At 40.0% G+C, this 26584-nt stretch overlaps 1 protein-coding gene across 4 annotated transcripts in view; it reads right to left on the bottom strand.

The window, feature by feature from the left end:
• LOC117302287 (rootletin-like) overlaps positions 1 to 26298 on the bottom strand; it is a 45886-nt gene extending 19588 nt beyond the window's left edge. For all 4 annotated transcript variants that reach the window (XM_033786161.1, XM_033786163.1, XM_033786162.1 and 1 more), the window contains exons 1-17: positions 25898 to 26298; positions 21459 to 21758; positions 13714 to 13905; positions 12634 to 12717; positions 12307 to 12434; positions 11133 to 11298; positions 10412 to 10518; positions 9341 to 9568; positions 8469 to 8852; positions 8110 to 8284; positions 7176 to 7375; positions 5896 to 6078; positions 4797 to 4924; positions 4073 to 4236; positions 3112 to 3342; positions 2140 to 2316; positions 390 to 534 (exon numbers count right to left, since the gene is read on the bottom strand). In XM_033786161.1, the coding sequence (XP_033642052.1) occupies positions 390 to 534; positions 2140 to 2316; positions 3112 to 3342; positions 4073 to 4236; positions 4797 to 4924; positions 5896 to 6078; positions 7176 to 7375; positions 8110 to 8284; positions 8469 to 8852; positions 9341 to 9568; positions 10412 to 10518; positions 11133 to 11298; positions 12307 to 12434; positions 12634 to 12717; positions 13714 to 13905; positions 21459 to 21758; positions 25898 to 25945 (3040 nt within the window). In that variant the 5' untranslated portion in view covers positions 25946 to 26298. The remainder of the gene's footprint in view (positions 1 to 389; positions 535 to 2139; positions 2317 to 3111; positions 3343 to 4072; positions 4237 to 4796; positions 4925 to 5895; positions 6079 to 7175; positions 7376 to 8109; positions 8285 to 8468; positions 8853 to 9340; positions 9569 to 10411; positions 10519 to 11132; positions 11299 to 12306; positions 12435 to 12633; positions 12718 to 13713; positions 13906 to 21458; positions 21759 to 25897) is intronic.
• Between the last annotated feature and the right edge of the window lie 286 nt (positions 26299 to 26584).

The following is a 26584-nucleotide window of genomic DNA, read 5'->3' as shown; positions in this document are numbered from 1 at the left end:
CCTAACTTGGGACTCGCCATACATTTTTTACTATCTCTTAGGACCAGTCCTAAGTTTAGGACTACTCCTAACTCTTTGTGAAATCGACCACAGGAATTCCATCTTTAAAGGGGTAAGGAACCAAAGGAGTCATCCACTTGACAGTCTTAAATCTAATGGAACTTTTAAAGGGGCACCAGATGCCATGGCCTTTGCGGATTCTAAGCAATTCAAAGCTGGCATGGTCTTTATCATGAAAATGGGCAACAGGACAATTCAAATCAAAAACAACCATACAATTTTTAATCGTCTACATTTGTTTGACCCATCCACCCCCTCCAATTTGTTTTTCAATTTAAACAAAAGCAGCTTTCCCCTAACCTAAACAAAAAATACAAAGTGACATTAACCTGTGATAGCTTCTTTAGCCAGCTGGAGTTCCTGTACTTCTGCTTCTAGCTGTTCTTTCCTGTTCTCAAGTTTAGCTGAAGTTTGTTGTAATTCATACAAGGCTGTCTCCAGGCTATCCTTATCACTGTTTAAGGCAGCAATGACCTAAAACAAAAACATAATCAATCATTAACATCAATATACCTGGCAATCGGTTACTAGTGCAAACCATTCAACACCCTAACTGTTGGACCTCAGTGCAGCCCTCAGTCCAACACCATTCAGTAACTCAACAACTAAACTGTTGTCCTCTGATTATGGTGGTATGCCTGAACCCATGTAAACCATAATCAGTTTACTAACTAGTGCAGACCTCAGTCCAGCACCATGTCGTAACACAACACCCAAACTGTTAGACTCTGATAAAGTAAAGCATAATCGGTTTACCAGTGCAGTCCTCAGTCCAACACCATTCAGTGAAACTCAACCCCCTAAGTGTTGGTCGCTTATTATGGTTGTGTGCCTGATCCCATGTAAAGCATAATCAGTAGTGCAAACCTTAGTCCAACACCATTCAGTAACTCAACACCCAAACTGTTGGACTCTGATTATGGGGATGTGCCTGATCCCATGTAAAGCATAATCAGTTTACTAGTGCAGTCCTCAGTCCAACACCATGCAGTAACTCAACACCCAAACTGTTGGACTCTGATTATGGTGGTATGCCTGATCCCATGTAAAGCATAATCAGTTTACTAGTGCAGTCCTCAGTCCAACACCATTCAGTAACTCAACACCTAAACTGTTGGACTCTGATTATGGTGGTATGCCTGATCCCATGTAAAGCATAATCAGTTTACTAGTGCAGTCCTCAGTCCAACACCATTCAGTAACTCAACACCTAAAAAACTGTTGGACTCTGATTATGGGGATGTGCCTGATCCCATGTAAAGCATAATCAGTTTACTAGTGCAGTCCTCAGTCCAACACCATGCAGTAACTCAACACCCAAACTGTTGGACTCTGATTATGGTGGTATGCCTGATCCCATGTAAAGCATAATCAGTTTACTAGTGCAGTCCTCAGTCCAACACCATTCAGTAACTCAACACCTAAACTGTTGGACTCTGATTATGGTGGTATGCCTGATCCCATGTAAAGCATAATCAGTTTACTAGTGCAGTACTCAGTCCAACACCATTCAGTAACTCAACACCTAAAAAACTGTTGGACTCTGATTATGGTGGTTTGCCTGATCCCATGTAAAGCATAATCAGTTTACTAGTGCAGTCCTCAGTCCAACACCATTCAGTAACTCCACACCCAAACTGTTGGACTCTGATTATGGTGGTATGCCTGATCCCATGTAAAGCATAATCGGTTCACTTGTGAAAAACATTTTCAATTTACTCAACCCAACACAATCATACAGTTGGATTGTAAAGCCACCAGGAACCTTTGGTAGTTGTCAAACAGTATTCTCACTTAGTGAATCCCAACACATTCACAAAATAACAAATCTGTGATTCATTGAAGTTGCAAGAGAATAATGCTTTCTGAAGTTTTTTACTATTTGAGTGAAAAAATACCTCTTTCTCAAAATCTCTGTTACTTCAGAGGGAGCCGTTTCTCACAATGTGTTATACTATCAACAGCTCTCCAATACTTGTTACCAAGTAAGTTTCTTTATACTAACAACTATTTTAAGTAATTTCCAATAGTCTCCAGGGCCTAAAAAGGGGTTTGTTTGTAACATAATCGTGGACTTACTTCACTCTGTGATCGATTCTCCCTCTCCGCAGCAGTGAGTTGGACCACAAGGTTTGCTTTGTCTTTAGTCAACTCTTCCTTCTCCTTAGCAATTCTAGAGACATTCTCTCCTTGGAATTCAGCCGTACGTCTGGATTGAAGAAGTTCTTCAGCGAGAGAAGCCTTCTGGCGACTCACCTGCATAATGGTAAGAAACATCGCTATCAATAATTAGCAAAAAATACTGCAGGACTGTATTGGTAATCAGGATCGACAACACCATTTGACACTAGCTACTGGGCAATCTCGGTGGTCTACAATTCAGGCCGTATCTCGTTGGGTCCCCGTGCCCCCTTTTAATGTTGGCTCTCATTGTGCAGTCTTCTGCGTTACAGTCAACATTGAGCGGGGGGAAGGTGGACGGGGGAGAGAATGTTTGTCAGGGGGAAGTGAACAAGGAACGTTAATTGTAAAGTTGTGAATGGGTGGCCCAAGCATTTTGGCCGTAATTGTAGTTGGTAAGACTTTGGTAAGAACTGCAAAGGTCATGGGTTCAAATCCCACCCGAGTAATATGCCTCTGATTTTTTTTCACAGGACTCCGTACTAAATATACAGTGCTTACACAAAGTGTACATGGGTAAAACCAAAATTAATACTCCCTATCCCCGATAGAAATTTCCATCTATTAAAACATTAAAAAAGCATTGAAAAACACTCACAAAAAAAACCTTAAAATTGAAGACATTTTCGACAGCAACATAGACCGTATTGCAAATATTTGGTACGTGCGTGTTAGGAATGGAATAAGATGCATGCTGGTCTAGCTAGCGATCAAACTACTAGCATGCACCTCATTCAACAATTAGCACTTGCGCAATGGGTATTTGCGAAAAGGTCTATGTACATAATATTATTTTAGTAGGGCGCCCTCGGCTTGAGGTTAAAACGGAACTCATGAGAACTGCACGAACACATCGACCACCAAACATACCTGAGAGAAGCTATCTTGTAGTTCAGCCTTATCTCTGTTGACTGCATCTAACTCATCTTCAAGTTGAGCTTTGGTGTGTTCGACAAGACTCAAACTCTGATCCAGTCCCATCTTCTCAGTCTCTGTATCCATCTTTTCACTTTCAATACGTACTAGCTCTTCTTTGATCGTTGATTTCTCGTGTTCAAGATGACCTTTTTCAGAGAACAGAGTCTGTTTCTCACCTTCCAACTAAAAAAATAATAAGTAAAATTAAAATGTAAAACAAATTGTTTCACAAATAAACATATTGGAACACAACACAAGGGAAAACTGGTTCTGGGTAAACAAAGAGTCTCTTTCTTGCCTTCAAACCAAAAATAATAATACAAAATCAAATTGTCAAACTAAAACACAGGGCAAGGGAAACTGACTAGGAACATGTTAAGTCAATTTTGGGTAAACAAAGAATTGACTGGAGTTTTTATTTTATTTTAAATGTGACCTCTGTTTTCACTGCCAGTACTCTACCAACAGAGCTATTTAGCCCAATGTTGGCAATCTCCCTATTTTGTAAATATCTTTGTTTGTGGAGCACTGGTCAGAAGTCATACCAATACACTGCCATATATTCAAGGGCTGGGCCAAGATTACCATACAACCTGGGAAGCAGTAGTGCAGGGATCACCAAGTGTATGCAACTTTTTATTTTAAAACTTTGATTTTACATGATTAATATTTGTTTCTGTTGCAGATACAGTCATCTTTGTTGATGGGCCCTTAATTCTATGTCCTCCTAAAAAGCATTCCTATAATATCCGTGCCGGATATCTCTGTTGTTATTTTTAAAGGTTTGTCCCAAGTTGTTATTCATTCTTACATCAACCAATAATTGGGCTGGATTAAACTTGTCCTAGTCTTTCTCCATTTTCACACCAGATTTGGTTAAACTTGTCCTAGTCTCTCCTTCATTCTGACCTACCTGCATAATGATCTTATTGAGTTCTATTTTATCTTGACCAAGTCCTTCGTTCAGAGCTTGCATCTTCAGCAGAGCATCCCTTAGAGTAGCCTCGTCAGTCCTCACTTTGTTTAATTGCATCTCCAGCTCGGCCTTGTGCAACTCGGCTCTGGATAATGTAGCACCTGTAACAACATAATCAGATCCAAATTTAATCTTGCATCAATAGTGTGGGTTCGAGAGTTGTGACAACTTTGTCCTTAAAGGCAGTGGACACTATTGATAATTACTCAAAATAATTAATAGCATAATACCATACTTGGTAACGAGTAATTGGTCCACGAGTTGGATTTCGAGACCTCTGATTTAGAATTTGAGGTCTCGAAATCAAGCATCTGAAAGCACACAGCTCCGTGTGACAAGGGTGTTTTTTTCTTTCATTATTACCTCGCAACTTCGATGACCGATTGAGCTCAAATTTTCACAGGTTTGGTATATCAATGCATATGTTGAGTAACACAAAGTGAGAAGACTGGTCGTTGACACTAACCAATAGTGTCCAGTGTCTTTAAGCAAGACACTTAACCATGATGCTTCGTCCTTCAGATGGGACATAAAGCCGTTGGTCATGTGTTGTGTAGCACACGTTAAAGAACCCAGTGCACTTATGGGTGTTCTTGGTTTGGTCGGTACCATAACTTATGAACTTCCTTTCAAACACAAGAATATAATTTTCTAGACTCACTGATTTCTGCCTTTTCTTGATCCAGAACTTCTCTCTCCAGCGTTGCTTTATTTAATCCTTCCTTCAAGCTGACGATGTCTTCCTTCAGAGTAGAATTCTTGCCTTCCATTTGCTCCAGCAACTTGTGACTAGATAGACCAAGAAAAAAAAGAACCAAGTATCTTACAACAATCTCAACAAATCTGCAAAATCTTCCACTGACTTTGGCAACATGTGGCCAGGCCTGTATGCTTAGTTTTTGAAAGGGCAAGGGCACCAAGGCGTTTTCTCCTTGGTAAAGGGCACCCTAAGAGAAATAATTGTCAAGTTCTACTGGAGCATTTCAAGGGCACCAAGGCAATGACCAAGGGGCAAGGAGGCCTTCGTGAAGCGTCAGGCCTGTGTTGCTACTCAGGTTAGTAATCAAGTGGTTTTTCCCCCGACCTTTCACCTCAGTGAATCCCTGTAATAATCCCTCTTCAGATCAGAGCCGTGAACGTGGATTGTGGCATACAGTTTTAAACATATTGGGTGTGACTTGGTAGTAATATTATTCAGGTAAGCAAATTTGGTTATTGCTTAGATATATTTGTGCTTAAGCAGCTCTATCAAACTGAGCGCTGTTGAGAAGTTGCATATCTTTCTGTCAAGACACATATGTGTTGGTAACTATTGGTAATTACTCAAAATAAATTTTTGCATAAAAACGTACTTGGTAACGAGTAATGGGGAGAGGTTGATAGTATAAAACATTGTGAGAAACGACTCCCTCTGAAGTGACGTAGTTGTCGAGAAAGAAGTAATTTTCCACGAACTTGATTTCAAGACCTCAGATTTAGAACTTGGGGTCTCAAAATCAAGCATCAGGAAGCACGCAACTTTGTGTGACAAGGGTGTTTTTTCTTTTATTAATATCTCGCAACTTCGATGACCGATTGAGCTGAAATTTTCACAGGTTTGTTATTTTATGCATTTATGGAGATACAGCGAGTGAGAAGACTGGTCTTTGACAATGACCAATAGTGTCTAGCTGGTCCAAAGAGCTTACGTAAACAAGGCTAGTTTACATACAGGCAACATTCTGTCTTTAATCCCTTTTATATGTAGGTGATTGTCTTACCTTCTGTCAATCTCTTTCTTCTGTCTCTCCATATCACGGTCTCGATCGTCCCGGTCATCTTCAAGATTATCTCGCTGTCTCTGAAGCTCAGCGTTTGCAGCTTGGATTCTTTCATTCTCTGTGTTCAAAGCTTCTATCTGCTCATTCAGTGATCGACGTAGATTCTCCAGAGCGGACTTTTCACTAGAAACAAATCACAATAAAATTTCAATATTTTTGTGGCTCTATCTAAAGTTAAAACGCTAAATGTTTGACCACAATTGTGAAGCACATCTTCTGACACATCACAGCATGCTACCCTGAAGGTTTCAGTGTAGAGCAAAATAAGGGGTATGAGTGCAGTTGACTACTTTCTCAAATGGTAAAGAAGAGGGGTATGAACTAAAGTCACCTATGGTATTAAGGAAGAGGGGGTATGAGTGCAGTGGACTGAAGTCACATATGGTAAGGAAGAGGGGTATGAGTGCAGACGACTTAAGTCACCTATGGTAAGGCAGAAGGGGTATGAGTGCAGTTGACTTAGGTCATCTATGGTAAAGAAGAGGGGTATGAGTGCAGTCAACATTGCCTATGGTAAAGAAGAGGGGTATGAGTGCAGTTGACATTGCCTATGGTAAGGAAGAGGGGGTATGAGTGCAGTCGACATTGCCTATGGTAAGGAAGAGGGGGTATGAGTGCAGTCGACATTGCCTATGGTAAGGAAGAGGGGGTATGAGTGCAGTCGACATTGCCTATGGTAAGGAAGAGGCGGTATGAGTGCAGTCGACATTGCCTATGGTAAGGAAGAGGGGGTATGAGTGCAGTTGAGATTGCCTATGGTAAGGAAGAGGGGGTATGAGTGCAGTTGACATTGCCTATGGTAAGGAAGAGGCGGTATGAGTGCAGTCGACATTGCCTATGGTAAGGAAGAAGGGGTATGAGTGCAGTTGACATTGCCTATGGTAAGGAAGAAGGGGTATGAGTGCAGTCGACATTGCCTATGGTAAGGAAGAGGGGGTATGAGTGCAGTCGAGATTGCCTATGGTAAGGAAGAGGGGGTATGAGTGCAGTCGACATTGCCTATGGTAAGGAAGAAGGGGTATGAGTGCAGTCGACATTGCCTATGGTAAGGAAGAAGGGGTATGAGTGCAGTCGACATTGCCTATGGTAAGGAAGAGGGGGTATGAGTGCAGTTGACTTAAGTCACTTGTGGTAAAGAAGGGGGGATGCCATTGACTGAAGTCACTTAGACTGAAATCACCTATGGTCATGTTGGTAAGGATCAGGGGGTATGAGTTTACCTCCCAGTTGCGTCCAGTGAGTTTCTAAGTCGATCTCTGTCTCTCTTGATGTCATCGGTCTGTCGTTTTGCCGTCTCCACTTCATCCTTCAATCCTTGGATACTACGCTCAAGATGTCTCTTATCTGAATCCCCATTCTCAAGATGCTTCCTCAAGGAAGCTACTTGTTCCTTGTTGGAACTCAGCTTCACTTTCAGCTCCTACAAAAACAAAGTCACAAGGCAAGTTTCAGTTGCGAATAGGCAAGGCAGTGGAAACATCAGATAAAATTATGACTATTGTGACAATAAGATGTGACTAGATCTTCTGCAAGTTACACTGCCAGTAGCATGAACATCAGACGTCACACTTCGAGGCTCGTGAATTACAACCAGAGAGTGGCCTCGAGCCTAGGTCAATCCCCATCCATAATCACCTTTCACCTACATTCATTTCACATGAAGATTCGCAATCATCCTACATCCATAACGACATTACATTCAAGTACATGTAGCCTACTGGACACAGTGCAAACAACTACAGACGACAGAAAGATAAGCTTTCTATCTGTGTTTTGATTGGTCCGAGGTGATGTTTGTCAGCTGCACCCATATCACCTCACACCAATAAAAACACAGATATGACCAAATTTGCCACTGAACGTAAATCTGATAAATTTATTGTATCCAATGAAATCACAAGTTCTAAAAAGCAAGTACCTGTCTTTATTCTTGCAGATAAAGACAGGGACCAGTGTATACTGCCAGGGACTTCTAGAACCATGTCTGAAACCAAGGTGCTCCAGAGTCTTCCCAACTGACTGCAACTGTCGATCTTTCGACCTCTAGCACGTCCAGTCGCTCCTATCTGTTTCAGATGCAAACTTTTCGTGTACTCGTTTCAGAATTTGGTTTGGCAACTCTGGGGCGCCTTTCTAAAAAAGGGTGTTACTCACCTGGACCTGAAGCTGCCTCTTCTGTAGAGCAGCCTGGACGGCTGAATAAGTAGATTCGGCAAACGCTGGTGAACGAGAGCGAGATGGAGAGAGAGTACGTCTTGAAGGTGATGGTGCACGACGTGGAGAAGGAGAACGATGAAGATGTAAAGCACGACCAGGAGAGGGAGTACGCCTGGTTATATGAAGGAGATACAAAAATAGATGTTAAATTTGCATGGAGGATAAAGAATATTCGATTCGGTTTGACCCATATACACCAATGTATGTTAGCACTGTATACTCAGTTCTGTGAAAAAATCATAGGCATATTACTCGGGTGGGATTCGTACCCACGACCTCCGCAATTCTCTACTTACCTAAGAGGTGTTGATCTTGCATAAGGTGATGGAAGAGTAACATCCGACATGAACCCAGTCTCTTGATCCTCGCCAGCGCCATTACCATCCTCCATCGCCCCGGAGACGTCCGCATCCTGTATAACGACCTGAGCGATGTCACGTAACGCTGTATGTAACGCTTCACACTCTTCACGCAGTACGCGTAACGATTCACCGTTATCCTCATCATCAGCTTGCTGCTGCAGGGACGCTTCAGTGTGACTCGACTCCAGAGGTTGAGTATGAGAGGCTGAGATGTTGACTCGACTCACGCTCGCTGAGCTAGAGACGGTACGTAGCTGATTGTCCTTCTCGGCTAAGAGGATCTTATGCTTCTCATTGGTTACTGTCAACTCATTGATTCTGTAACCGAACAAGAGAAGCAATATATTGAAATAAATACCAATTATGATTATTAATATTCCAACTTTTACCATAGAGTCACGGACCTGAAATTAAACAAAGGCCAGTGATGCCATGGCATCTGTTGCCCTGGTCTTGGAAGCACTTCAAAATTTTAATATTTTTAATATTTTGCATTGGAAGTGCCCTTTGCAAAATGAAAATGGCCCTGCCCTTTAAAAAATTAACTTCTAAGCCTGCAGTCGACTTCACGAAACGACAGGATTAATCCTATCTCGAATTAGGACGAGTAACTCATCCTAACTGTGGGTTAATCTGACGGTTTACATGTTTCAGTGCAAGGCTGGGACTCGTTCCGAGTCCTAAGATTAATCAAAAGTTAGGCAGAGTTTGGTGAAACCGACAGCTGGAGTCCTATAATAAATAGGGTCCTATAATATAAGGGTCCCGTACAGTCCTGTAATATACACATTCCTATAATGACTTACCTTGAATTCAGCTCTGTCTTATCAGCGTCAAACCTCGCTTGTAGATCCAGCAGTTCCTTGACCTTATCTCTGAGCTGTTGCTCCAACTGCACACGTTCAGATCGTTCTTTCTCTAGATGGACTACTGAGCTAGTCTCATTGGTGCGCATATTGGAAGTAAGATTCAAGCATGCGGAGTGGAGGTTGCGTGCTGAACGAGTCATTTCAGCTCTCACTTGAGCCATATCGCTGTAATAGTAACATCAACATGATTAATAATAAAGATATTTGTAAAGCGCCTAATGCCAAAAGCCTCTAAGCGCATAAAGAGAACAAAAAAGTAACAATGAGACAAAGAAACAAAATTACAAATAAGCAGATTACAAATAAGCAGCTTCAAACAAATGAGTTTTTAATAGAGACTTAAAACATTGTAAAGATTGTCTTAGTTAACTTAGCAGCATCAAGGCGTGATTGTAGAAAATAAACAAACCAAGTAGCCGTCTTATTTCTGTATTAAAGAAACTCTCAAATTTGTAAATGTTACAGTGATGGATTCACAACTCTTCATATACCAATAAGAAAGGAATTGTAAAGTGTCTTGTTTTGATTTTTGAGGTTGAACAAAGAATTGACTAGAGTGAGATTCAAATCAACGACCTCCGGATTGACATGTCGGTGCTCTACCTGTCCCTATTTTGTCAATATCTTTGTTCGGGGGCAATCGATCTAGTTCACTATTCTGCAGTGCTTGGAGACAACTGAATTTCGAGTCCAATTACGAAAACACCTTGTTACCATAAAGCGAAGCGGCACAATCAACAGCCAGTCCAAACCAAAAACGCAGGGGCAAGCCCTTTCTCTGTAAGATCGAAGATAAGTGTACTGGGATCCTTCACATGCACTATATCGCTTTATGTCGCATCCAAAAGACAAAGCAATGATGGGTAAGTGTCTTGCTTAAGGGTACACAAGTCAACTTAAGGGTACACAAGTCAAGACTGGGACTTGAACCCACACTCTACTGATCAGAAACGAGTCTGGTGGGTTCGAGACTGCTCAATCATGACAGATGATCGTTTTATTCCTTACCGTTCTGTTGCAGTCTTCATCTCGCTGAATCCACGTCTGAACCCAACCACATTACGCCATACAGCTAACAAGCGACTATGCTCATTGTTGAAGTAATCGTTGAACGACTGTAAAGAATAGGAAATAAATAATTCCATAAAGTAAAATCAAACTTTAAGGTACAGATAAAAGAAGATTAATTCAAAACTACCCATGTTTAGCATACTGATGGTGTATTTTTTCCCCCCGACAAAATGCATCTAATGTGAAACAAACACGAGATAGCGGCAGGTTTAATTCCCCCGGAGTTTGCTGGGTGGTGAGCAAGGGGGCTTTAGACACATTGTAAACAGCTGGTTAGGGCCCAATTTCATAGAGCTGCTTAAACACAAAAAGAAGCTCACCACAAAAAAATTATGCTTACCAGAATATGGTTACCAGCCAAAGTACCATGTCAGGTGTACAATCTCTGGCTGGTATCCTGCTCATTTCTGCTAAGCAGAAGTGTTTAAAGGAGTATTTTGTGCTTAATCATCTTTATGAAATTGGGCTTTGGTATTTATTAAATTTCAGGCCTGGAATTTCATTTTTGAAAGGGCAAGGTCATTTTAATTTTGCCAAAGGCACTTCCATTGGAAAATCTTAAAGTCTAAGGGAAATTTTTGAAGGGGCACTGCGGCGAAGACATGGGCTACTGAGGCCATGCATGAACTGTGTGTAATTCTAGGATTGTTCGTTTTACCTTTTCCTCATCCCTCCATTCGGTCTCCCGGACTTCCAGATCGTCACGAGACTTGGTCAAGTCTTCAGTCAATCTAGATATGTCAGAGGTTAGATGTTGGTTGGCCGTAGAGGCTTGGTCAAGCTGTTCCCTCAAGATGGAATTAACATGAGCGAGACTTCCACTCCTACAAAGAAAATATGACAACAATAAGAATTGATTTGAGCAAGGCGTCCACTCATACAAAGAAACTGTGACAACGATAATGAGCAAGGCTTCCATGCCTACAAAGAAGTTGTGACAACAAATAAGAGTCAAGGAAACAGAAAATAATCCAGAATCAGTGTCTTGCAATGATTTACAAGGTATTTTAAAGTCACGATTGTGACATAAACATAATGGCCTTCATAACAAACGACTAGTTTGTTAAACTAAGGATAAGATTTTTGTTGTGTCAGTGCAAATACGTTGTCCCAAAAGAGAATTTACATTTACAAGTTGCAGAATGTCGTTCTCACTTTTTTATATAAACCTGAAATATTACGTACGCACACAGAACAAATCAAAATGTGAAATATACTGAAAATACTTTTGGGGCCAAAGTCCTTCCTTAAAGCAATTGGACACTTTCGGTAAACAGTATTGTCCAAGGCCCACACTTCGTGAATCACAACTTCTATACAAAATAACAAACCTGTCAAAATTTAGGCTCAATCGGTCATCGGAGTCGGGAGAAAATAACGGGAAAACCCACCCTTGTTTCTGCACGTTTCGCCGTGTCATGACATGCATTTAAAACAAACCCGTAATTCTTGATATCGAGAATTGTTTTGATGTTTTCTCAAAAAGAAAAGCATTTCATGGAATATTATTTCAAAAGAAGTCTTTCACCATTACCTTCTGTAAACCCTGTTAGTAAATCTGTAACTTTTTTTTTTTTTTTCTGTACCGAAAGTGTCCAATGGCTTTAATCTAGACACCCTAAACCTCCCAAAGATTATAAATTAAGTTTACAGACTCTGTGCATCACCACTGAGGAAAACAGCAAGTTTGGACTCAACGAGGCCTATTCCTTTCTCTTTTAGGCGAATGCTGTATACCTGAATACTCAAAAGTCCAAGGAGATCTTGAGAAAAAATCCTGGGACGGGAAATACACACCAGGTTTGAACTTTAACCAATGCCACTCATCTCACCTTTGTTGCTCTTCCTCAAGTTTCAAGAGAGCATTCTCCAGGTCTGAGGAGTGTTCTTCCTCTCGGAGTTTGAGCTGAGCTTCGGCCGTCTCTAACTGACTCTGAAGAGTATCAGTGGTGCTACGCAACTATGGTAACCAAAACAAAATAGATGTCAGTACTGTTGTCATCACTCCTATCACTGCCTCAAATTTAAGGACTGATTGCCCCAGCATAAATTGGCCAAAGTTGAGAATAGATAATAGAGACTTGAGTTCAAGCTCTCTGGGCAACGGAACCACTCGGAACAGAAATGTAGTTGGACGAAATAAATTCAGAATATATTACCGAGTATCTGTGTTGCTCACTCTCAGCGACTCGATCCTGCAGATGAGTCTCCAACTCGCCACACTTCCTCTTGTACTGCAAAACCTACCGAGACAAATCACTCAACCAATCAGCGTCTTATAAAACTAATTTGTAATAATTGATTTTCCCGGCTACTTCACCTCGGCCCTAGTTCTACATGCAAACATATTGATTAATCAAAATAAATATTGGGAATTTCCATTAACTTGCCACAATCTAAACAACGAGCTAGCAAACACACTGCCAAATGTTTGCTCTGTAGGTGCATTTAATAAGCGAAGCGTGAAACTAGAATCTAAATTTAAGGAGGTTTATTGTAATGATGAAACTTCCACCTTTCAGTCACCTCTGGAGTTATAGATTTCAAGGCAATGAGCAGAGACTTGGAGGAAAGTGCCTCTGTGAAGTATCAGGTCTGAATCCGACTCACAAAAAGGCATGCGAACTTTCCGGTGCTTACTTGACGAAAAATTAATGACACAACAATACACATCAATGGTGAAGTATGCAAGATGGGGCCTAACTTTCTTGCTAACCAGTGACCTACGCTAACACCTTAGCAAGTTTTTCTGCCATAGTAAGCATGAACATTTGCTAAAATGTTAAGCAGCTCTATGAAATTGGAACCAGTTCATGGAGGATTATTTCAATTCACTTTATTATCCCCGATGGGAAATTAATTTCAGCCTATATATCAAATTTACAAAAATTACATAAAATGATTTGTTACCATGTAGGAAGATAATGTAGGCAGACAAGTTGTATTGTATGTCACATTCGTGCAAGGGGGTAAACAATAGACCCTTCCCATGAAATATGTAAATTGCACATAGCACGTGCGCACTAACGTTTTGGTTGGCAAAATGATGGAACATCGCGCAGTTTTGTACACGGCTAATGGGTGCGTGACGCAGACGCGATTGCGCGTCTGTTTAGTGCACAACTCTCTGGCGTTTGCCAACCAACAGGGTCTGTACAAATGCGTGAATGTAATTAGCATATTTCATGGGAAGGGTCCTTTTCTCACCCCTCTCATACTTTTATCCTTTCCTATTTTACCTTTGCTTGTAGTTTCTGAACAAGTTGAGCCTGCCTCTGCTGTCCATCTTGATAAGCCTGAAGCTTCCGTTTGTAGTTAGAATGTTCATCCTCAAGTTTATGCCTCAACTCTACATTCTGAGAAACCAAGGATCTATTCTGCTCCTCTCGTTCACGTTCCACTCCCGCATCAGACTTATAAGATTGCTCCAACTGTTACAAGGAAAGGAAGAATGTGAGAGGTCACGTTTCAATTGTAAACAAAATGTAACGAAAAGTCTGTGTGATGCACTGGAAGCAATGCTTGCCCTTAACAACTTGCAGTTGACTTGCGAGCAGGACCATGGGCCCAGCTTTGTCAGTGTTATATATCTTAATTTTAAGATTTCTTTAACCGATTTAGGCAGTGGTTTTCATAGCATATCAAAAGAAAGCAAAAACGTAGCAAGTGTGACCTTTTTTCAGAAGAAGTTCAATTTGCGAGTTAGAATTTAATGATGTATATTGTCTGATACAATGCCATATTTGGTCACAACAATGCTCCATTTGAATTCTTACAGTACTAACAGTCCCTCCAGTGTTGCTATGTCACATGGTCAGCAACAATGTTTTGCATAGTTACAGAAAAGATAACCACACAATCTCAATGAAAAGAGTGGCACAAGGATACTACGTTTTGCTGTTTTGTAGGTCAAAACGTAAAAGCTTGGTCAGCGGAAAACTGATCAAAGGGAGAATGCTGGTTACCTGGCACTTTAGAAACTTTTCTGAAGTCTCCAAGTTGCCTGACAGGTTTGTTATTTTGTGTATGTTGAGATATATACCAATAAAGAAGACTGATCTTTGACAATTACCAAAGGTGTCCAGTGTCCTTAAATTTGAAAAACAACACACCCAATCTTCTCTTAAGAGCATTTGCTTGATCCGTTTAAAGTTGTTGGTCCAACTGTTAACCGTTAATCTGGGATAATCTTTTCCGCTAACTTGGGAAGCATTTTTCAGATTATAGGCAGAGAGGAATTACCCTGCCAGTGCCAGAATAGCTTTCATGAAGGCTTGAATGGCAGTTAATCTGTAGTCCGGTTAGAAGTGCTAAAGCCATGGAGACAGAGATTAACAACAACTTAAATGGAGAATGAATGGATTATGGCACGAGTAGCTAGAGACACATCAATACAGCATTTGAATTTAAACTGCTTTGGCCAATGGCTAGAAAAACACCTTTGTCATGAATGCATGCAGAACTTTGTAGTGTACACGATGTACACATGTTTCACAAAGTGTCATGGCCAAGCACTCCACAGATCTTCAACCTCGAGTTCTGGTGTTTTTACAGCCTAGGTTTGGGTCCCTGTTATGGCATCCAAATGTCCTTCAGAAAGATTTGCTGTTGAGAACTGCGTATTTGGAGACGTGCGCCTTTTGGCAACAGTTATATTTTTTATCGTTTGCTCTCCTAGGCATCCGGCTGTTGTTTAGTTTTTAATATATTTTCTAAGTGTGTACATATTATTAATATTATAATATCATGATCGTTGTTACATGCACACATTTTTGCGTATCACAGCAAAAACTCAGAAGAACTCAAGAAACAAGAAGAATAATGTTGTATGTGTCCAAAAACATTCAAAACTCTACACAGCAACCAATTACAATTACGACCAATCACCTCTTCCGTATCACAACTTTTGTCTGCCATCGTTTCACTGGTACCCTCCTCATCATTGATCCCTTCCTCATCCACCTCCAAAAGAGCATCAAATCCAACCTCAAATAAATTACGAACACCGTGGAAATCGGAGGGTCTTCTCGAGTTTGAATGATAGCTGAGTTTTCTAACAGGGCCGGAATCCGAATGGCGTCTGCGATGGCGGTGAGAGTGACCGTATTTCTTAAGTAATGTCGCTAGTTCATTATTGAAGTCCTGCTTGTTGCCAACTGATATCTTGCCCCCCGTTTGGATAGCATCTTCCCACTAAGAGAGTTAATGAATGGTTTAAACTGACTTAGAATGACTCTAAGGCCGAGTCCGAAACGGCGACTTCGGCTACAGCTACGGCTAGATCGCGCACGTCTGCCTATTCTTCAACACTGGTAGACGCGCTGATCTAGACGTAGCTGTAGCCGAAGTCGTCGTTTCGGACACGGCCTGGCAATGTCTGACAATGACTGAAAATTACTGGCCAACTATTTTTATTTGCCTTCTGTTTGTCTTCCTACGTGTACTCCTTAGATGATTCATCAAACTCGGACTAAAATCTCTAAATTTTAAATTTGACTTATCATCAAACTAGAAAGTATAAAAAAATTGGCCAAAGGAATATTTGATGATTCCATTTTAATCAAAGGTGATGTTTTAGTATTTTGATGATTTTCTTAAGACTACAGTTCCAGTTTCCACAAAGTTTTGTCCTTTTAGATGCATCAAAACAGCACTGTACTAATATTCACACGGATTCATCAATGTTTAACAAAAAACAAACTTGCAAAAAGATATAAACTAAGAATTCTATGCCATTTATAGCATTCCCGCATTTGGATGGAGCTGTCAATCTTCTTGCACTACAATTCCGTTGCCTAGAAATGACCCACACACTTCCACAACATTTACACAAAACACAAAGTCCAAAAGTAAACAAGCTGACAACATGCTGTCTTAGTGAGCTGTGTGCGTACATAAATGCCCCTAAACTAAATCCTATGCGGAATTGTTTTTTTGCTACTTGCTTGGTCCACCCGACTCTTTACAGATCCTTCAAGACTTGAATGACGACGTCGACGCCCATTTTCCGACATCCTCCCTGACTTATAATAACACTAAAGATTCAAAGCGCTTATGATCCTCATAAGTCATTGCACCAGTAACTTTCCTAAACAAGAAACATGGCTGGACCTCTACACATTACATCTACTTCTTGCCCATACACACTGAAAACCATAACCTTACAAGTCGTTCAATAAGAAAAACAGCTCTAGCATCACTCCTTTTGTGTCCAAACTGAATTCAATACTATTGATTATGCAAATATAACCTATTTGTTGATTCCAACCCGGACAAAAAAACGCTACAATGTATCAATGGAAAGAGACGAACATTACAAGGCGATCAATTTAGACAAGACATCATAGTCTGAAAAAAATCAAATTAGCTACGCCTGATCAAATTTAAAAAGTACTAGACAACTTAGTCGAGGATCCAAGATATAAGTTAATCAAAAAGATTCACAGCGTAGATTTGTAGTGTGGACCAACACACGGGTGTAAAGAAACCTTGAAGGCAATGACCACAAGGCAAGCACAGTTAGACTTTCAAGTGGTAGCGTCCATTATTGTTATGTTAATGAGCGTTTACTACATTGTTGACAAAGTGGTACAGACTGATGCCTGGGGCTTGAATGAATGTGTAGAAACTTCACTACAACTGGTTCAATCAGCTGTGAGGTTCTAAGCAACACCTGATAGGATTACCTTAACACAGTGTAAGGTGATCTGACCTAAGCTAGTCTAAACTCACCCCAAACTCATCTATTGCCTATGATTAACTTGGACGGATTTTAAGAAGCTAACATTACAAAGTGTTTGTTGTTGTTTTTTCCTGTCATTCTGAGCGCTTTGTAACCTTAGGAAAAAGCGCTATATAAATGGTATCATTATTATTATTATTATTTAAGTGTTCAATATTTGGATAAACTTTTAAACTGGTTTATTTGTCTGTACAAAAACTCAAGAGCCTTCAAAACATTACTATGACCATAGCGGAGAGAAATGTCTGTCCTCCGAATTACATGCTATGACCAACAGTATTGTATTTCCCTTCCAATAATCCAAGGTTTACTTTATTCAATGACCACTCAGCAAGAAGTTAGCAGGTTAGCTTGTCAATGTCATTCTACCAGCCTGCAGCTTTTTCACTAGTCTATATTTCACATTACAGATATCAACACTGATTCGTTGCCATGGTAGCCAATCAAACCACTAAGGGAGAAATTTGACTGGTCCTTGGGTGTTTACAGTTTAAAATCATTGAAGAAATAAATTCAGAAAATGAGGGTAAACATTTTCTGGTCAACATGCTGATTAAAATCATTTACTCATGAATGCTCTTCTGATTCTACCGGACTGTAATCTACAACTGGGTCCTCCGACAACAAACAGATGAAATTACATCTCAGTAGTGAGTATCAAGTGTTACAAGATTCAATTGTTGCATAGCTTCCCACCACAACAAAGTTTCATCACACATCCATTTACAACAATTGCCATTGACGCAAAGGATTGTTATAATGAAGAAATCCCGCAGATATTCGATCCACCATCTCAGCTTTCTCTATCGATAAACCGGATCCTACTGGTGGTCTTCGAGGTAGCCAAGACTTACTTAGGTTCATTGTATGACGTCTAGGAATCATTTAATAAAGCACCAGGTTGACAAAGTCAAACTGGTCAGGACCTTTGGTTCATCCGTGGTTCATCCAAGGTTCTTGGAGCATAGAGCAAGGACCGAGGGTAAAAAGTCACCACTACTAGCCCCTACTGTGAAGTGTAGAAGTACTACTGTGAAGTATTGTACCAGCAGTTCCTTCAATGTTGATTTAGTAAAATGTTGATTAAATCAACGGAATATTCAAATCCTCAGCCAAGGATAAAAAGAGCCACTGCCTGTGTGCGTATTGTAACTACATTGTACCAACTACAGGCCGAAATTCAATCAAACCGTGCTACAGTACAAATTGAAAAAGAACCACAGGCATCCGTAGCACCTCAAGAGCTCAACCTCTGAAGTAAAGCATCTTGGCAGAGCAGTGCAGCTAATGAGTGTTGGTTCGAATCCAGGCCTGGCTGGTCGGATTGCTTGCCCTTAAACATTTAAATCACCAAATTACAATTGTTTCGTCATTTGGATTGGACGTACATGTAAAGCCGTAAGTCCTGTGTACTGGGATAGGCAGTATGTAAAGTAAAAAGAGCAAAGAACACTTATCGTGGAGCAGTAGGGTTAAGAGTCTAGGGTTTATAATGCTGTGTTTCTGCGCAAGCAAGCACCCTTGTCTGATACAGGTTGTCACAGGCTTTAGAATTACCATGGTTCCAGTTATTACGTTCATGTTAGAAGCATCCTTGGATTCAATATACAAAGAAAGAATCACAAATACTATTTTCTGTCACTAACTACCGAGGTTCCAATTTGTATTGTAAACCAGAGTGAAGCACACTCACCTTCAGAGGAATATCGTCAGAAGTCTCAGATAAAACATCATCAAAGCCGGTCAAGGCATGACTTCCAAAACTAGAAACACTCATCGTGAATCAGAAATCTCCAACCTCCACCATTAAGAAAAAACTCAAGCTCCGTGGGTGCTGTACTTGCCAACAACAATCAACTGACTCTCAGAAACAACCAAAACCAGAATTTTGTCCGACGGACTTATCCAGTGAACTCTATGTCTCTCAGGCTACACGTAAGAGACACACCTCAAAGCAAAGCTGCTCGTTGATTTTAAATTATTTGAAAAACTGACCGTTAATATTAATGATATTTACTCGCCACACACACCATGCCACTCTAGGCTCAGTTTAAACAAACAATCCATTGTCACAATGAGTTGAGAAACAAGCTCATTCATATGCAAATATGATATACCAACGAGCTGTGATTGGCCAATGAGAATTACTGTAAACAAGCGCTGATAAGCAAAGGGCAAAGGTCAAATACTGTCATGTCCAAACAGGCAATCGTTAAAAATACATGTTATTTTTGTTGTGTCAACAGAACGTGATCACGTATTCAGTAAAGATGAACACTAACTTGTACTAAATATAACAAGACTTTGGACAGAGTGAGAAAAGAAAACAGATATTCTTGAATTTTATGAAAGACTCTAGAAGCTTGGCACTGAGCTTGAACTTATAACAATTGTGTACTTAACCATCAGGGATGTTACCATGGTGATAAATGAATGCAGTTTGAAACGAGTCTGTGTGTTTTGTAGTGGGAATCTTGAGAGTACAAAGTACAACTGAATGTTGAGAGCAAACCTTGTACTACTTCAATTCATTCATGTACTGACATGACTGAGTTTGTTCTCAATGTACAGCACTGCTCATGTAATATCAAAACTGACTGCTTTGACAACAAAACCATTGCACATATCCAAAAGCAACACTCGACAAACGTGCAGCATTTGGTCACGATTTAATCAATTTAAGAGAAACTAAATCCTACGAATGTCTTTGTTGCAGAGGTCTTGGCCATGTTGGTCTACATTCTTTGTTGTAGAGGTCTTGGCCATGTTGGTCTACATTCTTTGTTGCAGAGGTCTTGGCCATGTTGGTCTACATTTTGTAAAGTGTCCTTTCAAAAGTACCCTTTGCAAAATGAAAATGGTCTTGCCTCTTAAAGCCATTGGACCCTTTCGGTAAACAGTGTTGTCCAAGGCCCACACTTTGTGTACCACAACTTCTATATCAAATAAAAAACCTGTGAAAATTTAGGCTCAATCGGTCATCGGAGTCGGGAGAAAACAACGGAAAAACCAATCCTTGTTTCCGCGCGTTTCGCCGTGTCATGACATGTATTTAAAATAAATCCGTAATTCTCGTTAACAAGAATTTATATTGTTTTGCTGTTTTCTCAAAAAGTAAAGCATTTCATGGAATAATATTTCAAGAGAAGTCTTTCACCATTGCCTTCTGTAAACCCTGTAAGTTATTTGTAAATCTGTGAATTTTTTTTTTTTTTTCTGAACCGAAAGGGTCCAATGGCTTTAAAGCTTGAATGTATGTTAATAAACCATAAGTAAAAACTAACCTTTGGAACATGAGTGTCAAGCATGAAATTGTCCTTATAGATTGATATTTATAATGTACACATGTACATGTTACCACGGACTACAAATTTTTATGATTGGGAGTTTGAATCTAAACACCTATTGATTTAGATCGATGCAGTTTAATGTGTAAACAAATGTTGCAATTTGCAACGACACAAAACTAACTACATAAACACCAACACACACTGTGGCGACTGTATTGCTGATCAATGCACAGCACACAGAATGCAAACTGTCTACGTGGCTTCATGTGGCTAATAATAATTATGCATGCATGAACGACAACAATTTATTTTGAAGTTCATTTTAGATTAGCGTAGTGCCATTGATTGAAAAATCTAAAAGTTTGTATCGTAATGGTGAACATTGAGCATTGAACAGGTTGAAAGCCATAATCCCAAGACAAAAACGTACATTTGGTGTTGTTTAAACATTGTTTTATGAAAGAGGGTACCGGCCTGTATGCTTTGTTTTTATAAGGGCAAGGGCACCGGGGCATTTTCATTATGGTCAAGGGCACGCTACATGAGGAAATTGTCAATTTGTACTGTAGCATTTCATGGGCACCAAAGCAATGACCAGAGGGCAATCGCCTCCGTTGCCTCCTTGAAGTATCAGGCCAATCAGTATTGTAGATTTGATCATAAATAAGGGAATAAAAGGGTAGAACCGGCAGGGTCGTTGCCATGTGATAAAGGCCCGAACCGAGGGCCTTTATCACACGGCAACAACCCTGCAAGATTTTAAACGGCCGTGAAAGAACGAGTCACTACTCTTTTATTTCCATTTATTAATGCCTTTTTGGTTAAAATGCGTAATAAAGTAAGAAACTATGTAAAACTTATCCGTTTCCGACGTGCTTGAGCTCTGTGTGTAAATGTTCGACCTCTGTGTGTTGCATTGTTATGACTGAGATGCCTATTTCTGACTACTTACCCTATCGGCAAGTGCTTGATACTTGATGGCAATTTCATCTCTATCTGCCCGGCTAGCTGAGAGTAGATCCTCCACTCTGCTCAGCTCATTCGTCAGCATACGATTCTCTTCTTGTAGTGACATGACGCTTGGACTCAAACCTGACTCATCGAGACGAGGTGAATCATCGGCCGATAGATTCTTAGTGATGATCTCTCGGATACGAGCTGGAACCTTAGTATTACTGTCTCCTTCACCTCTTACTGATAGAAGGCTGTCTGATGAGGGATCTTCTTTGGATAAAACAGTGTCTTCAAGTTTCTGTATATTGACAAAGAGAGATAGAAATAAGAAGCATCAATAAATCTCTTGTACAGCCTTGCAAAATAATGCAAACATTGTATCAGAATCACAATTTGCTTTTCAATACCAGTCTGCTTTTAGTCCGCACAAAACATGTTTAGTCTAAAAATTTTGCTTTGTTCCAAAGTTCCTGGAAGAAATCATTCTCTGAGAGCCATCGCTATGAACAGACATTAGTCTGTGATTTGCAAACTCCATTAACAAATCAATTCTAAAAAATGAAGTTACAATCAATTTGTTAGTGTAGTGTGGAACATTTTAAGATTAGAATCACTTTCACTTCCTGTATTGTCTGCAGCTTCCTCTATGATTTCACTATCAGACCCACCCATTCAACATCAACCCATGTGAACATCAAGATAACAACTGGTGTACAACACATTATCCAAATATCATATTGTACCTTTTACACTTGACCACTCAAGAAATTTGCGTTCAAGGGCAATGTTGCTTTGTGTACAAAGCATCAGTCATAGAAAATTGCAAATTATGCACGGTAGTATTATGTAGTGCGCACTACAATGCATAGAGTGCTGTACTGGAGAGCTGGAAAATCACACATTTGATATTGGTTGGGATATTGTTTGGTTTGGTTTGCTAAAAATGTGGATGAGTTAGACGCACTTGATAAGATTAATAGAGTCGGCAATTTTAGGCTGTTTTCTCAGAAAGTAGGTCCAGACAATGTACAGCAGAAACTTTCACTGGTGTCTTTTATTGGATATTGTTATTTAAAAATGATAATTTTGCTTACAATACGTGTATCAGCAATTTAAAACCACTGGTGGAAATGCTAGTAATATGACGAAAAACAACAAGGTACAAAATGTTCCCATTTTCGCGTTTCTTTTTGTAACACAAAAGCCTCTGTTGTTTTTAATGGAGCCTCATATTTATGACAGTTTTATAGCCCCTGATAAAAAGTAGTTAGCATTTTACTAAATACTAACTACATCTATGGTTGGTTGGTATAATAATGCCTCTACAAGGATTCAACGCCTTAATTACAGCCATAAATACTCCACTCACTAATTGCAAAAGACGTTGTATATTTAATGAGGGACTCCAAGGTTAAATTTCAGTTTTGTGATGCACTCATTTTCTAATAGACAGAGTCTTTTGCTAATAAAAAAAAGTTTCTAACCTTACTCTACATAGATGATAGGGTAAATCGCCACTGTTTTTGATACCATTCATCCAAACACATGCCATGGCGTCACACTTCAAATAATGGTTTGTACATGTTTCTCCAAACAATATTATTTTGTTCATGTGGTTGATATTCAATGAAAATGGCATGGAATTTACCCCCGTTGGGGTCTGGCCCAAAACGTCTAGACGAGTTGTTTTCACAACACTGAACATCACTTCATTGTTACTTTTTCACTACTTTTATTGACACTGCAAACTAAACAACGGAAAGTTACTGTATGTTCTTCATAAAGTTTTCAGAATTTTTTTTTTTTTTTTTTTTTAAAGGACCAGTGCTCAGTGATTTGTAGTCTGCCCCCAGGCTGAAACCTAGTTCTTCTGAACTCTAAACCATTTTAAAATTACAGATGTAAATTTCAGTTACTACAATATAACTAGACAACGAAACACAAAGCACATTGTGGTGATACCAATCAAACTTTGGTCAATAAAAAATCAGTGAAGTGTGCACCTTTGTAATTTTGGGTTACCCCTGGAACTTAATCAATCCCTTATTGGCACCCAACAACCAACTGATTGGTGTGAAGTGCAGTAGCTTTCAAAGTCACACATTGTTACAATAATCCGCACAATATAAAGAGCTACTAAAATGATACCATAGTAACGATGAAACCATAGTGTATCTCTAAGGGCCTGCCGGCAGATCATCAAGGGGGAATTACTCATGAACTGGGGCTCAAAATGACACCTAAATAAAAAAAATTGTATTCTATAGTCAGAAACAGGTCACTTGAAATGAGCACCATACATAGTGCATATCTACTGAGCGGTCCTACTAAAAGCCAACAACAAGATGGCATCCGACCGCTTTCCGTGTAAGTTTTTTTTTTTCTGGTTACAAATTCACATTTTTCGTGAAGTTTTTCCATTACATTTCTGTTTATATTACAAAGCACACATAGCTCCATCTTTGGTTTATTTGCCGGTTTTGAGGTATTTGAAACTTGTTGTCGGCCTGTTGTTCTTTAGTAGGACCCCCTTTTGAGCAACACCATGGCCCTCTTTACAGATAGACCGCATTATAATGCATTTTGGGACAGTTTGGGAGTATTGCTATGCATGTATGCTGGCATGATGAACGTCGCATCCTATCCCAGAATGCATAGCTAGCTCCTATTTGTAAAAAGGGTCCATGTTGGCCCATATTTTCAAACCAAAACAATTCTCAAAATGAGAAGAAACTATTAGATTTTAGCTTTAAAGACTCTAACTTCTAAAAGAGAAGGCTACATTAATTAAACATTCATAAATACCCCAGACAGTTTCTCTACTCCTATTGGTGGAAAGCGCGTCACGTGGGTGTGCATAAACCTTTTGTTAATGACCGGTAAAAAGTGTTAATTCATGAGCGTGACATGGACCTTGCACCTGTTCTTATAAGACAGTTTCTTCATTCCTTTTGGTCGAGAGCAACGGCTGAAACAGTTGTGCCACATCACGCGATATGTGCGACGCCCACAGCAAGGAGTTGTTTAAGGAGGTGTTTACGCGAGGGCAGCGGAGGGCTCTACCGTTTCATAGCTGAAGGGGTGTTGTGTTGAAAGAAATCATTTAACAACTATAATTTTTGCATTTATTTTACTTTTTGACAAAAAGTGATGATGTTTTTGACTGAAAATGTATTTATGAATGGGAATCAAAGTGTGTTGAATCGGTTTTCAACTAGTGGTTTAAACCCGCCGAGGCCTGGTTCTTGATAATTTACATCGACTTCGTCTCGGTAAATTATCAAGAACCAGGCCTCGTTGGGATTAAACCACTAGTTGAAAACCTCTTCACCACACATTGATTCCCTTATTTCCACTGAAGCTGTACTGACTGTACACCAGGGCCTGACAAACAGTTGTTTTTTATTTTGTTTATTTGTCGTTGTTCAAATGCCAAGGTGAAACTAATGGAAACAAGATCAGGCCCCTAGTAATTACTCAAAATAATTATTGGCATAAAACCTTACTTGGTGACAAGTAATGGGGAGAGGTTGATGGTGTTAAACATTGTGAGAAACGGCTACCTCTGAAGTGCCATAGTTTTAGAGAAAGACGTAATTTTCGACGAATTTGATTTAGAGACCTTAGATTTAGAACTTGAGGTCTCGAAATCAACCATCTAAACGCACACAACTTCCTGTGACAAGGGTGTTTTTTTCTTTCATTATTATCTCGCAAGTTCGATGACCGATTGAGCTCAAATTTTCACAGGTTTGTTATTTTATGCTTATGTTGAGATACACCAACTGTGAAGGCTAGTCTTTGACAATTACCAATAGTGTCCACTGCCTTTAAGGGATTTGCCTTGTCTTGGCCATCAACGACAAAATGTAACTTGAGGCATACATTGAGTGGAATTTGTTTCAATTGTTTTGTTATGCAAGTCGCCAGACACACAAGACCTGAAAGCCACTTCAAGGTGTGGGCAACAATTTGTTTTTCCAGAGGCCGTTGCCGCCTACTCTTGGGAAAATCCCTCTCACAGTCACAGTCCATATGGATGTAGGTAGGCTTTGTGGGTATCATCAATCAAGGATAAAATATGGAAACTTTTCCATCATCAATAAAAACAAAGATACAAAATAGATAGTTCCTGTGTAGAATAAAAAGTATAACATAATAAACTATTATAATAAATTAGTAAATGATAGATAGATGCTCAACTCTGTAAACGAAAGGTCAACATGAACATGAACTGAAAATGAACCTCAACATATCATCATTTTCTCTACTTGACCAAAATAAACCACGACCTGGTGGAGTGTGGAGGGTAGGGGATCGGAAGGGCGGGTGTCACGTGTAGGTAGGCAAGCAGAGATTCAATTGTGGTCTACAGACTTGTGTGGTGTGGGTAAGACATAAGAGGTTAAATAAAATTGTGTGTCCAACAATATTTACCTGAATGACTCTCTCGAGACGCTCATCTCTATCTCCTTTGAACGACATGACAACCACTAAAAGCTCAGACTATCTCAGTAGTAGAAATAAGGATTCTGAAACATGGAACCGTAATTGGAAGTCTGAGGATTTTGGTTGTTGGAGGAAGCACGGGCTAGCTAGCTGTCCAAAACGTTCGCGCCTGGGTACAAAATTACACACGTTTACACGTGCAGTCTTTCGCCACTACGCCAGAAAGAACCACGGCAACACCAACACTGAATCACCAGCAACCACGTAACTAAGACAGGAAGTTTCTCAAGTACTTCGCAACAAGGTGACCATTTTGTTTGGAATTGAGAAACCGGTTATTTCCTCTCCAAATCGTGCAGCAGCCGATACAAATTTACTACCGCACAAACCCGCTGACTAATTTTTGTGCACAATACGTGTATCACTGGTGCCTAACGTCTAGTGAATGTAATACCACACGCAAGCTGATTACCAGCGTAATTGACATCCTGAGTGAACATAGAGTTGACTTCAAGTCTGAGATTGCGATTATTCCTCTGCATCAGCAACACAAAACGCATCCGGGTAGACTACAAGCTACGATCGCAGACTTGGAACCAAGGCTAGAGTGAACAGTGCCCTCTATCAATCAACAAACCACCTGATTAATCCGATGATTTGCCCCAGGGTTAAAGT

This window comes from Asterias rubens, chromosome 18, assembly GCF_902459465.1.
Source record: "Asterias rubens chromosome 18, eAstRub1.3, whole genome shotgun sequence".
Taxonomy (NCBI): Eukaryota; Metazoa; Echinodermata; class Asteroidea; order Forcipulatida; family Asteriidae; genus Asterias; species Asterias rubens.
This window is presented reverse-complemented; position numbering and strand designations above follow the sequence as displayed.